At 33.6% G+C, this 13,325-nt stretch overlaps 1 protein-coding gene across 6 annotated transcripts in view; it reads right to left on the reverse strand.

Moving 5' to 3' along the window:
- BTBD8 (BTB domain containing 8) overlaps nucleotides 1-13,325 on the reverse strand; it is a 116,311-nt gene that overhangs the window by 25,415 nt on the left and 77,571 nt on the right. For all 6 annotated transcript variants that reach the window (XM_074266250.1, XM_074266248.1, XM_074266249.1 and 3 more), the window contains 5 exons: nucleotides 12,825-13,007; nucleotides 11,740-11,877; nucleotides 10,932-11,061; nucleotides 8,336-8,397; nucleotides 240-957 (listed from right to left, as the gene is read on the reverse strand). In XM_074266250.1, coding sequence (XP_074122351.1) covers nucleotides 240-957; nucleotides 8,336-8,397; nucleotides 10,932-11,061; nucleotides 11,740-11,877; nucleotides 12,825-13,007 — 1,231 coding nt within the window. The remainder of the gene's footprint in view (nucleotides 1-239; nucleotides 958-8,335; nucleotides 8,398-10,931; nucleotides 11,062-11,739; nucleotides 11,878-12,824; nucleotides 13,008-13,325) is intronic.

Consider the following 13,325-nt stretch of genomic DNA (forward strand, 5'->3'; position numbering starts at 1 on the left):
TTAATATATTGGCCAAATTAACTGGCCATAGTTCCAAACAAGATCATCTTGTTCAACCCCTTAGTGACAAAAGTTCTAGAGAGATAGGGGATTTGCCCAATTAAAACCCAGATGTCCAGACTCTTGACCTAGCAGACTTACCCTCCACAGCATTCAAAAACAAATAAAGGTCAGTCAGGTTTACTTTTTCCAGGAACTTCAGCAGAAACTATTAAATAATGAAGGATATCTTCACCCACCTGCAGCAGACCCTTTGGAAGTCTCCATATTGTTCTTCATTATTTGATGTCCTTGAGGAATATTACAAGGAGATGGTTTACTGTCAGAAGGCTTCTCTTCCTTTACAGATCCACTCTCCTTTGGTTCATCCAGGCACTCACTGGGAGTTTGTAATTCCACACTTGAACTGGCTGACTTGCTGAGAGAGCCTGTGGAACCTGGGCAGGAAGACTCCTTCCCGATGGCTTTCTTCAGAGGCTTTGCTTTAGCTGGCATATTTGAACTTCCAGTGACTGTTTTTGGCCGAGCACCTGCTCCTTTTCCTTCCTGGGTTTTTACCCCTTTTCCACTTACTGAATTTTTCTGTCCACTTGAAGAGGAGGAGGAGGAACGCTCAATATCTTGTCGAGCAAACATATCAGTCTTAGTGTTATCATTATTCTCTATTTTGGGCTTTATAACAGCTCTAGGCTTTCCAGAAGCAATCTTTTCCCCAATTTTAATATCTTTTGTAATCTTAGACACTGCTTTTTTACTGTCCCTTCCCTTTAAGTCATCATGTTTTGAAGATTTATTCACAGAATTTCTATTTGTACTTGATGTATGTCCAGAAGCACCTAGCCCATCAGATTTCATTTTCTCTTGATCAGTGGAGGGGTAACTACAGTAGTCTTTCTTGTCTTTTCCTCTCCAAGATCTGTTTTTTATATCACTAGAGTCTGAAATGGATCTACTTTGCTAGAAAGAAGAGAAAACACTTAGTGATATAAAAGAACATGTACCATTTTTAGCTCCTTGATACATAGTTATTGTTTTATACTCAATACTCAGTCCTTTAAATAAGAGAAAAATTCATGTTATAATTATGGACAACTTAGAACATGAATTTGGTTTTTTAAGGGCATCTGAATTATAATAATGAATAAAAATTTATTTCACATTGCTATTTTTAGTTAAGGTTAAAATTTTATATAAGAAGTGTATATTTCTCATTCCCCAATTCATTAGTGGTCAAAGGATATAAATTAACAGTTCTCAAAAAATTAGAAACTAGTAAAAACTATATGAAATCATTAATAATAAGGGAAATGCAAGTCAAAAAATTCTGAAGCTTGTAGAAAACTGGTAAAGATAGCAAATGATGGAATAGCCAATGTTGGAGGACTTGTCAAAGATTTGTACTAAAATGTTATTAGTGAAACTATGAATTGGTACAACCATTTTGGAAAGCAATGTGAAATTCTGAAAACAAAGACAATAAAATGTCCAAACACTTTTGACTTACAAATCTCATTGGCTAGGCATATACATCAAGAAGCTCAATGACAAAAAGGCTCCATATATACCAAAATATTTACTGCAGTATTTCCAATACAAATTCCTCTGGCATCCAAAGCCTTTCATAACCAAACTATTTCAGTCTTCTTATACCTTATACTGCACCATGTATTCATCAACCCAGTAATATTGGCCTGCTTGCAATTACATGAGAGCAAAAAATATTTTTTGCTTTTCCTTGTATTTTAGTATTTAGCACAGTGCTCATCACATAGTAAGCATTCAATAAATGGTACTGACTGAAATAAAACAGATGTCCATTGAATGGGGCATGATTAAGCAAATTTTAATACATGAATGTAATTGAATATTACTATGCTATAGGAAATAATGAATCTAATTAATACAGGGAGACATGAAAATATTTACACAAACTAAAACAGAGAGAAGCAAGTAGATCCAGAAAAATAACATAAAACAACTACAACAATATAAAAGAAAAAAAAAACCTGCAAAACAATAAAAATTGAATTTGCAAAATTACAAACTATGGCTTCAAAGAAGAGATAAAGAGAATATTCTTTAGCTCCTTTTCAAAGGTGGGAGTCCATGGATATGTATTATTGCATATTAGATTTTTTTCAAGGTTAATTGATTTTAGTTAAAATTTTTTTTTGTTCTTTGTTATAAGAGAGAAATTTTATAACAAAGAGTAGAATAGAAGTATGCAGGGGGAAATGTAGACAATATAAAACATAAGATCAACAAATATCTAACTTTTTTTAAAAAAGAAATTTTTAAAAGTCACATACTTATCTACTGTAGGAGACCTAACAACTATAGTATACTTATGCTAATATGCAGATGCTAGTATGGATCACAGAGACATTTTAAGTAGATGTAATATAAAGGAAGGCCCTTGCTTAAACACCTTTCCCTCAATTATGTCTGAATTCTACCATTAAAGAAAGACATTTCTTTTGTGATTAATAATTGCCCATTTTTGAAAGTCATCTTATACAAAGAAGAATAATAAATTTAAGTTCCTTATATTTTAGCATGGAATGGTACAGGAAATAATAGAACTGGCTTGGAGTCAGAAAGTACAGCCCTTGACATATAAACACTGGGATGATGGTTCTGGGCAAGTTACTTGACTCCCCACTTCAGACAGCTTTCTCTGAGAAGTTATAGAACAGATACTGATATGTTTTGGTAAGAAGTTTCTCCTTAAGACTTCCCTAAATCACAAGACAAATTAAAAAATAAGTTCAGAAGGATGGAATATAAGGGGAAAATATAGAAATGGGAGGTAGTTGGGCACCTCCACTTGTTTTACACCTCTGCTTAGCCTAAATGTTCATGGAATGAATAAATGTTTTAAAATTTTATAAGGCTGGTAGATTTTCCAAAGTTATCCTGAAGGTTATATAAAAATAAGATATTAAAATGTACTTATTAGATTTGTAATAAAACATGTAATACTTTTTTCCTCTCTTGGCTGAGTTTAAACTTAGCTAAGTATAGTTTAATAGTATTTTATAAATCTTTAATTAAGATATATAAAATATATATATATATATATATATTCCTTCAACTTAGGAATTAATTGTACAGTGTTCCTACACCAAGAAAAATGAATGCAAAAAATATAAGTGAACATAGGAATAAAGGAGATGGTATAGTGTAGGGGAAAAAAACACTCTATAGTCTAAAACAAGGTAAAAAATGCCTATCATTTGTATTTTATGGGGGCAGAAACACATAGTAAAAGGAGTACTGTATCCTAAGGTAGTAGATTTAAGTACATTTAAGACCTAGTTCTACAACTAACTAGCAACAAGTCGTGTCTCTGAGATAAGCTTTTTTCACCTGTAAAATAATGAAGGTGAACAAAATACTCTTCTAGTTCAAACATTTTGTGGTTATCATCATCCTAGTTATTTCTCATTAGAGGAAGCATGGAATAGCTGATAGAATACCAATCTTGAAGACGTGGACTTAGGCCTTACCTTGGATATACCCCTCTTGGTGAAACCATGGACAAGTGACCAAAACCCTCAATGCCTTAGCTCTTGGAAATGCTAGAGTCTCCAGGATTTTTTAATACTTGCAAACTTACAGGTCTATTCCAAAGAAGAAATCTTACCTCAGCTCATGAGTAACAGTAAAAACTGTTATTCATCATAACAGTTATGGCTATTTTCCTGGCCTGTTAACCAACAGTTTTGGCTAGCTATTGAGCAAGAAGTGGGCATGTATTTGGTTCAAGTGAGGAAAGTATACTATGACTATAAGAAGAGAGGAGAAAAAAGGGAGAAGAAGACTCAAAGAGCTAAAAAGATGAGATGAGAGATGAATCACGATCTAATAAAAAAAGAATGCAGAGAAACAGCCAGAAAGGTAGGAGTACCAAGCTAAACATGTTATGGAAGCCTGGGAGGAGAGAATGGTTTGGTGAAAGGGATAGTTAATAGACATCCAATAAAATGAAGACTAAGAAAAAAGGCCTTAGAGTAAGCAGTTAAGAAATTGTCATTTTTCTGAAGAAGATAGTTTTTATGGTGGTATTTTGGTAGAGGGATGGAATAATAGCCCGGTTGAGAGGGATTAGGAAGTTATGAGGACCTGACAAAACAGAAAATGATGAATGTACAAAACCCTTTCTTGAAGTTTAAGCATGAAAAGAAGAAAAGAGTCAATGTTCTGGTTACTTTTTAAGAATGGAATATGTATAGATGGTAGGATAGGATCCAGTGGTTAAAAGGAAAAATTGAAGATGAGAGAAAAAGAAGCAACAGCTGAGGAATATACTCCACAATATACAGTAATGGCTTAGATCAAGATCCCATGGTTGGCAGGTTGACCTTGGCAAGGAAAAGGAACCCTCTTGATTTAGTGAAGCTTATTGAGATTCCCTGAGAATACATGTGTTGGTGCTCTCTCCACTATCTCTGGCTACTTATGCTCATTCTTATTGTTGTATCATTCCAGTATCATTGCCATCTGTGAAGATTTTTCAATTATCATTCAAGGGTAGTATTAACACTTTAAAATTGATTCTGTACCCCATTATGGATTCCTGATACTTAAAAAGTAGCTAGAGCACTTTATTTACTTCAGATTTTTCCCCATTTATTATGCTCTGAATTAATATTTGACTGTAAAAAAGTTGTTCATGATACCCATTTATTGGATTTAGTCAGTCTTGGCAAAGACACTAGAAATAGCTAATACAGCTGTCTATGCTGAAATTTGTCTTTCATAATCTACAGAGGGCTACATGTCGTTGGAAAAGATTTCACGTACACTGAAGAAAGATTTGACTTATTCTGCTCAACTCTGAAGGTACTTAACTTGGAGTTAAGGAGAACTTGGCTTCAAATCTCACATAAGATGATAGCTGTCTGACCCTGGTAAAGGCACTTCACTTTCCTGCACCTCTTGAGATTTGCTCCTCTGCAAAGTGTGTGTATTTGTGGGAGATAGAGTAAGATCCCTTCTGGCTCTAAATCTGCAATCCTATGATCTAGGACCAAGTGTACAAAAAAGAAAGGAGGAAATGTGGGCTTGAAGTATTGCAATGGTGCATCATAGAGTTATCTCAAAGTGAAATGGGCAGTCTCTAGAGGTGGAAAGTTTCCTCTCACTGCTATCTTTAAGCAAGTGAGGACCACTTGTCCAACAGGTCAGATTCAGGTTAAACCAAACCACCTTTGAGGCCCTTTCTTATTCTTGCATCCTGTATCTATGAAAGTTATTACTTTTAAACCACTCCATCAATCAACCAAAATGTCAACACACATTGGCCAAGTGGTGAGTTTAAATTCTTGACTCCCAAGCCCCTAGTATTACTCTTTATTAATAGTCAAATGTGTCTACAAGCTGTGGAATCCTCAATATTTCCAAGGATGTAAAGTTGAAGGTCATCTAAAGGGCAACAGAAAGACATATGGTAAGAACTGTACAAGTGAAACTATATGAAGGATGCTGTTAGAGCTATGTGTGATCATAAAGAGAAGTTGGCTTGTCATATAGCATGTATGTTCCACTTGTATACATATAACATTGTGAAAAATAGATTACAATTCCTAATATTCCTGGCTATATGGAATCTCAGGGAAGATAATTGAATGGACATGACCAATAGATATATGGAATGAAAAAGCCTGAATGGTCTATAATCTGTATCCCTGGAGGAGCACCACAAGGGTGATATTATTGGATCTAAACCAGAAAGGATCTTCAGAGATCACTGAGTTCATTCAACCTCCTTATTTTATAGGTGAGAAAACCGAGATAAAATGACTTGCCCAGAACAGAATGGGCAAAACAGGTGGAACTTGCACCCAGATCTTTAGACTGAAAAGCAAGCAACCTCCGATCCCAGAGCCATTGAATTTTTGTGCACTGGATACTTCACAGTTTACAAAAAACTATCACTCTATCTTTGAATTACATGTGCATAATATGGTTATTAGCACAATATGGTTATTAGCACAAGATTGGTGCTACTGTTTTCAGACAATGAAACCAAAACTCAGAGATGAAGCAACTTGTGCACTGACAGTTGTTAAGTAAGAGGGTTAAAGCTGAACTTAGACCAAGTCACATGCTCTTTTTAGCATAGGAGTTTGACTCCTAAATGTATAGATAACCTGTTTTGGGGCCTCTTCAGCTTGGTGATCCCTGAGTTGTTTTCTCAATTGCTAGGACTAGAACAGTTAGCTGGTTTGTTTGGTGGTGGGCTTAATTTTTTAATTTAAATTTTTTTATTAATAAGTATTTCTCATCACCCAATCCTCAATGAAAAACAAAAAATCAAAACCCTTTGTAGCAAGCATAGCCAAGTAAAACAAATTCCCACATGGGCTATATCCAAAAAAATATTTTGCCTAATTCTGCATTTCATGTCTATTAATTTATCTTTAAGTATTTGGCTCTTGTTTCCAGCTTCCTTTCTTGCTTTGTTGAAAATTTTCTGTGTTTTTAAACGTAATTTTTTATCATAAAAGAAACCCTCAATAAAAAATTAAGTGAACAAGCAGAAATATGTTAAATTATTCATACCAAAGTATTTTGAGTTTACATGTATTTGTATATATACAGATATACAAAAATTTTGTGATAATTATAATATTTTATATGCTTCTGTATTCCTTCTTTCACTTTTTTCCTTATGTCTATAGGGATGGCTACTGCAATTTCTTAACATATAACCATAACTAGAATAACTTCCACCAAAGTGGAAAATGCCTCATCCTTGAGTGGGATCTTTGGGTCTTGGGGGCTTTGCCAGTCTGCACAGGATGTGGAGTCATAATGACCCAGGTTCTAATCCTACCTCTGACTCTTAGCTGAATGGCCAAGCAGCTCACCTAAACTTGCTGTGCCTCAGTTTCCTCATTTATAAAATGAGAAGAGAAAGAGGGAGAGAATGTGACAGAGGAGGGAGAGAGAGAAAGGAAAAGAAGGAAGAACTCATCTTTCCTTTCAGACCAAGAACAACATGCAGTCTATGAATAGCAGCTTTTGCTGCTTGCCTCTCTGCATTAGCATCTGGAAGACCAGAGTTTAAATGTAGGCTTAACACTCACAAGTTGGACAACATGGACAAGTCACTTGGTTTGTTTGTCTTAATCTTCTGGAGAAGGAAATGACAAACCTCTTCGTTATCTTTATCCAAGTATACATGACCCAACATCTTGGTTCTCTGATCAAACCTTATTTTAAAATATATACTTTAAAGTTACTCATTGAATGAACATATGTACAGCTCCATCTTCAGAGCTCTTCCAAAACACTGTCACTTTGAAAACTGCATGGCAATGAATTTGGTAGACTCTTAAACATTTCAATGGACCATGAACTCAATGCTTCAGGGTGACCTGTTGGCCCAACTACAGACTTTCAAAGCACTTCACTGTGAAATCTCATCACAAATTATTTCAGAGCCCAACATCCTGTTATAAGTGAACCTCTGTTACAATATAACCTTGAGCAAGATCCCAAAGAGATCCATTTCATATGAAATTTCACAAAATGGCAATTCCATTATAACGATGCTATATTATTTACCCATTTAGTTTATAAACAGTGTTCACATGACTTCTTAGAATTTACTAAGTACCAATTATGTGCAAGTCGAGGCATATCAGGACAAAGTAGTCCCTGCTACCTACATTGTATTCTGGGAGAAATGACATGCATGAATATGAAAAACAGACTCTATACTAAAAGCCTGCTAAGGGAAACAGGACTGACAATCCTACAATCTCTCAATTGGGTCTGGCTTCTACTGATACTACTCCAAGGTCACTGAGAGTGGCTTGGTATTTTCATCTGTCAATTCTCTCAGGACATTGAGATATAGTTCATCTGGGCATGGGAATTCAAATATTTTAGCATAGGGAAAAGAGAAACAAATGAAAAATGTATCTTGTGATAAGTAGGTTAATTAAGAAATTTTAAGATTGAATTAGATCTACAATTCAAGTATTTGAATTATTGGTACAGTTCCAATATGCTTAGTTGCCAATAGGGCTTTCAAGGAATAGGAGAAATATCATGCCACCTACCACCCGTGCCAGTGAAATAATAAGTACTATAAAATAGCACTTTCTTTCTAAATAAGCTATTAAGACTTTAAAACTGCACTAATGTTTTTGGAATCTTCTATATAAAACATCAAATTAAAATGCCAAAAAATCCAGTGAAAAAGAATCTAATAATGAAGGAACAGAATTGAAATATGAATTATTTCAATACTTAAAATAAATATGAAATTATTTTTGAGAATTATTTTTCTTATTTGACATATGAAGATGAAGGGATTTACCTGAGAACTACTGAATATTGGTTTTTTGCCAAGTCTTCGATCATCACCCTTATCAAATGCAGCTGTAAAAGAAACAAAGTGATTTATTTCTTTAGCAATTAATTTGTTTTCATAAAAAGAAAGCAGGAAGACAGCAGGTAGGAAGGACATGTCTGGGTGGAAATATTTTTGAGTTCTTGAAAACAATTGCAGCACACTTCAAAATTCCCTGCAAACTTCAAAATAAAATCTGCATGATCTTGCTCTGGTTCCCATAGTTTCCTTTTAAGTTTATGGCAGCATTATGATCATATAAGTTCTGAATGTGCCCGTAAATAAAATGAAAAATGATTCTCTTATACAAAAGATTTATAAACTAAGTTTAAGTTTTTAAAATTTTAAAATTGAGATAATTAACTTCAATTAATTTCAAATTTAAAAGACTCTACAGTTTATAACAATACAGATATCTTTTTAAAAAACTTGTAATGCCACTTTTAAAAAAAATTTAAGACAAGTGAATCATAAATATATTGATTTTGGGGGAAGACTGGAGGAAAGTGGTGTTGGGATTTTGTCAAGAAAATATGAGGCTCCCTAAGCCTTTTTATGTATGTGTGTGTATGTGTATGTGTGTGAATTTCTCAAAATTATTTATAATTATACAGGTTAAAATATCTAAATAAACATCTGCATTACCATAAACAAATTATTAATACACATCATACTTTGGCTAGCATTCATATATTTTTTCAAACAAGAGTTCTAATAGCATGATGAAAAAGAAATAACTGGGTGAAATTATCAATATTATATAATTGATGCCTATTCCTTTGGGGATTGTTTTTAAAAATCTATTCAGACAATGAAAAGAAAGTTTACATAAATTATATGATTTGTATTAAAACATTCAATGAAAAGTATGCTGAATTTATGGAGGGAGCCACATAGCATCTTCTCCATTCTGTAGAAACTATGCGGTAGGACAAAGCAGAATCCTGAAAATGGCATTGCAGGGATTGATCCTTGGTATGCATATGACCCTTTACATTCACATCCATAAATATATGAACACAAATCACTTTAAAAGATGATTTTACTTCAATGAGATCACGAGAAGTACAGGCATAAGATTATCCAGTTTCTGGGGGATAATGGGGTGGGGTACCCAATGCAGTATTTCTATATAGCTTAGTTCTTATAAATTTTAACAGATATGAAACTGAAGGGATGTCTTATTATAATTCTAATATTTTCACAAATTAATATTTGAAGATGGGAAGTTTCATATATTAAACATCTTTATTACTAATTAGACATCCAAAGTTTTGAATGATTTTCCGATAGCCTTAAATAATTAAAATGCAAAACATTATGATAATTTCAACTTGGGGACAAGAAATCTCAAAGAACAAAGTAAAACAACAAAAATACCCCCCCCCAAAAAAAAAAACTTTGCTACCAGTCAGGGGAGAGTTTTGAATGTCACCTATACCACTGACTAATCCACGGTTAAAAAAAAAAAAAAAAAAAAGCTACAGAATTTTAAATGGACAAATACAGGTGCTATATAAATTCCTAACAGAAATATACACCATAAAAAATTCTCCCTAATTTTTAAATGTAAAAAAAGAAATGACAGAACTCTCTAAACTATATATCATCAGATGGCATTTAACTATACCTCACATATCATAGTAATAAAAGATAGGAGGATAAGGTAATTTACCTAACATGTAATTAAGGAATTAAAAAAAAAAGAAAACTACCATCACACTTTTCATTATGTGCAGATGTCATGTGTTAAAATTCATAAAATGGCTGGTTCTTAAAAATATGTAAAACAAAATTACATGATCCAAAATGTCTTTTTAAGTAAATATTCTTATTGAACATTTCAATATGTTTTCTGTACCATCTGCTTTAACAAAGATGGTCCTGAAGCCATTTTCAGTTCCACACCCTTAACATTTTAACATTTTTGAAACAAAGAAATATTCAAGCAATAAATGTTTTTAGTTTAGTTCTAATCTGTCAAGTGGTGTCTGTTAAATGTCAGATACCATTACGATTCTCATTAGAGATTCTGCAATAGCACACACGGTTATCTCTGTACCAATCAGCTGTGAAATAAACCCACCTAATTTATACACAACTCACATGAAACAGATTTTATATAAGAAATGAGGAAGCTTTAATAATAAAATTTGTAGAAAGAAGAAAGCATATTGATTACACTGTTCTATGCAGACAAAAATTTCCCATATTACTCATCTAGTATTAATAATGTTTTATATAAATAACACAGAAACATTTTTACTAATGTACAGGAGATAGAAACAGTCAGATGTATATAGGAAAAGGGAGTCTTGTCTCCATTTTACATGTGTGCCTGATAAAAGCTCTAGAAAAACAACAACAACAACAACAAAAAATTCTCCTAAAACTGCTTTATCAGTTTCAAGGCTGACTAAACGTACTATCACTAGTTGTAAATGGCAACTTAATACTTTAAAGAACAGGAACATCCCACCTCTAATCCTGGTACTTATTAAGAATTCTCTACATGTCTGGCAAAAAAATAATCCTCATATAAAGATAAAAGAATTTAACACACCTGCTTGGATCTTCTGCTGATCATCTGGTCTCATCAGACTCCAGCTTTCCGTGTGACGAACAGCATAAAAAGACTGAACCAGGAAGAGCCACAGCTTATCACGCAGAGCTTGGATCTTGCACGTAAAACCCTGTGTTCAAGCAACAAATCAGCGGCTGGGGAGAGCCACATTGTCATAGCAACCAGTCATTATTCCTTTCAGAATCTACTTACTCCTTAAGCTACATGAATGATGTCATCACATAGATTTTTTTAAGATTGTAGACTCCACGTTCCTAATGACAGCTTACTGGCCAGCACCCGATTCTTAGATGCTCTATTAAGCCAGATCTCTTCTGTCAAAGCTGAAACATTGCTTTAAATCACCAGTGACCTCTATAGGAGTATCTTCTATGGAGCTTTATAATAGGCTAAGTCACTACAAGGTCAAATACTCGAGGGAACAGCATTAGATTTGATTAAAATTTTATCATTCTTGCTGAACAAAATACTACTAGCCTGCAGTAACTTAATAATTAACATTTGTTAATATATGCATATAAAGCATCAGTAGCATTTTAATTTTTATATTTTGCTCAAATCACTACAGAACCCAAGTTTTAAAAGTATCAATATCAAAGAGAAAAAAAAATATTACAAAAATCAAAATCTGCAAGGGTATTTTGGACAAATTTTATACTCTGAAAATTCAGTTTGGGGAAAAAAAAAACCCAACACTGTTATTGGGATATTATTAACCAATGGTAATCTTAAAATATTCTGGAATGAAGTAAATGTTATATTGTTGTTAGAACATTTGTATCAATACCATTTCCTTTGTACTTTCAGCATTCAGCAAAGTATCCACAGCCATTAGAAGTAAACAGCTATTCTCAGTGGTGATGTTCTTCTCAATTGCTTTAAGAACTTTGTCCAAGAGATCTGCTGTGCTACTCATTGCTTGTGACTATGGGAAAAAAGCATACAAGCATTCACATATAGAGAAATTTGCAATGGGATAGATTTCCCCACAATTTATAAGTTAAATTTAAGCTCAAAAGATTGATGTAAGAGTATTAGACTCACCCTAATATTGGTGATGTGAAGTAATCCAAAAGTTAAATCATTCATTCCTTTTTTCCATCTCCCCCCTAAACTCACCAAAAAGTTATAAAAATCCCATTAACACTATCTGATTATTAAAAAGTATCTAAAAGATCTTCTGTTATGCATGGAAATTTTTATAATTTTAGAAATGCTTTTTTCTTAGACTTCTAGTAAAGCTAGATGGGCAAATAGCTCTATGAAGATTTGACTCTAGTCAATTAATTTTGCTGAGAAAACAATTCCATTATCAGTCAAAAATAGCCATTGGCACCAAATTGTGTCCACGTTGTTTTCAGATCATGTTTGAATGGTAATCTGTGAGTCTCATCAACTAGAAAAGCAGAGTAGGATGGTTTAGCATTGGGTCATGCTGAGACACTCTAGGTAGGCTTTTCTCTGAACAAATCATCACCACAGAGTTTGACAAAGGATAATTAAACATTTAATACATTAAAGACAATATCCTAGGAACTATGAAGTATACAGAGTATAAATAAAGCATGATTTCTACCTTGTCAAATTTATAATCTTGAAGGGGGAGATGAGGTAAGTACACTACTGTATAAGGCATGATAACAAATGGCTTAAGAGAAATACAAAATAACATGTAGCTTCAAAGGCAAGACCATACCCAATTATGGGGAAAGGCGATAAAAGAGGGAACATTTGAAGTTGGTAACATTAAATTTATTAAAATTATGTTATTTTATTTTATATTTAAATAAATCTAACTTTTAAAATTTTAAATAAATAATGCAATCAGCAAAAAAAGGGGGATACTGAAAAATAGGTAAGTCAAGACAGTACCTGTAAAAGAAGAGTAAAGTTGTCACTCTGTATTGTCTGGGAGAAGTTGGCCACAATAAATGCTATGCATTCTTCCTGTAGCCTAGATGCCATAGTCAGTGCTGCTTCAGTCCACTTCACTCTGGGAAGGCTGATGATTAGTCTGTCACTTTCCATCAGAAGGAAGGCAGCGTTTTTGTCATTCTTTGATTGGGAAGAAAAAGGAGTTATAGGAAATCATCTTCTGAAATGATTTTTCTGGTGTTTTGAATGCTTCTGATTTCACAGTCAATAAGCAAGTCAAGCATGTATTAAGTGCCTACTATGTGCCAGGTACTGTGCCAAGTTCTAGAAATATAAAAAAGGACAAAAAAATCGTACCAGATCTCAGGAAGCTTAGAGTCTGCCAGAGATAATCTGCCAGTGGCCACATATAAACAAGATATAGGATAAACTAATGACAGTCCATGAAAGGAAGACGTTAACATTAAGTGGGATTCCCTATAGGGAATGAGAATTTTT

Source organism: Sminthopsis crassicaudata, chromosome 4 (assembly GCF_048593235.1).
Source record: "Sminthopsis crassicaudata isolate SCR6 chromosome 4, ASM4859323v1, whole genome shotgun sequence".
Lineage (NCBI taxonomy): Eukaryota > Metazoa > Chordata > Mammalia > Dasyuromorphia > Dasyuridae > Sminthopsis > Sminthopsis crassicaudata.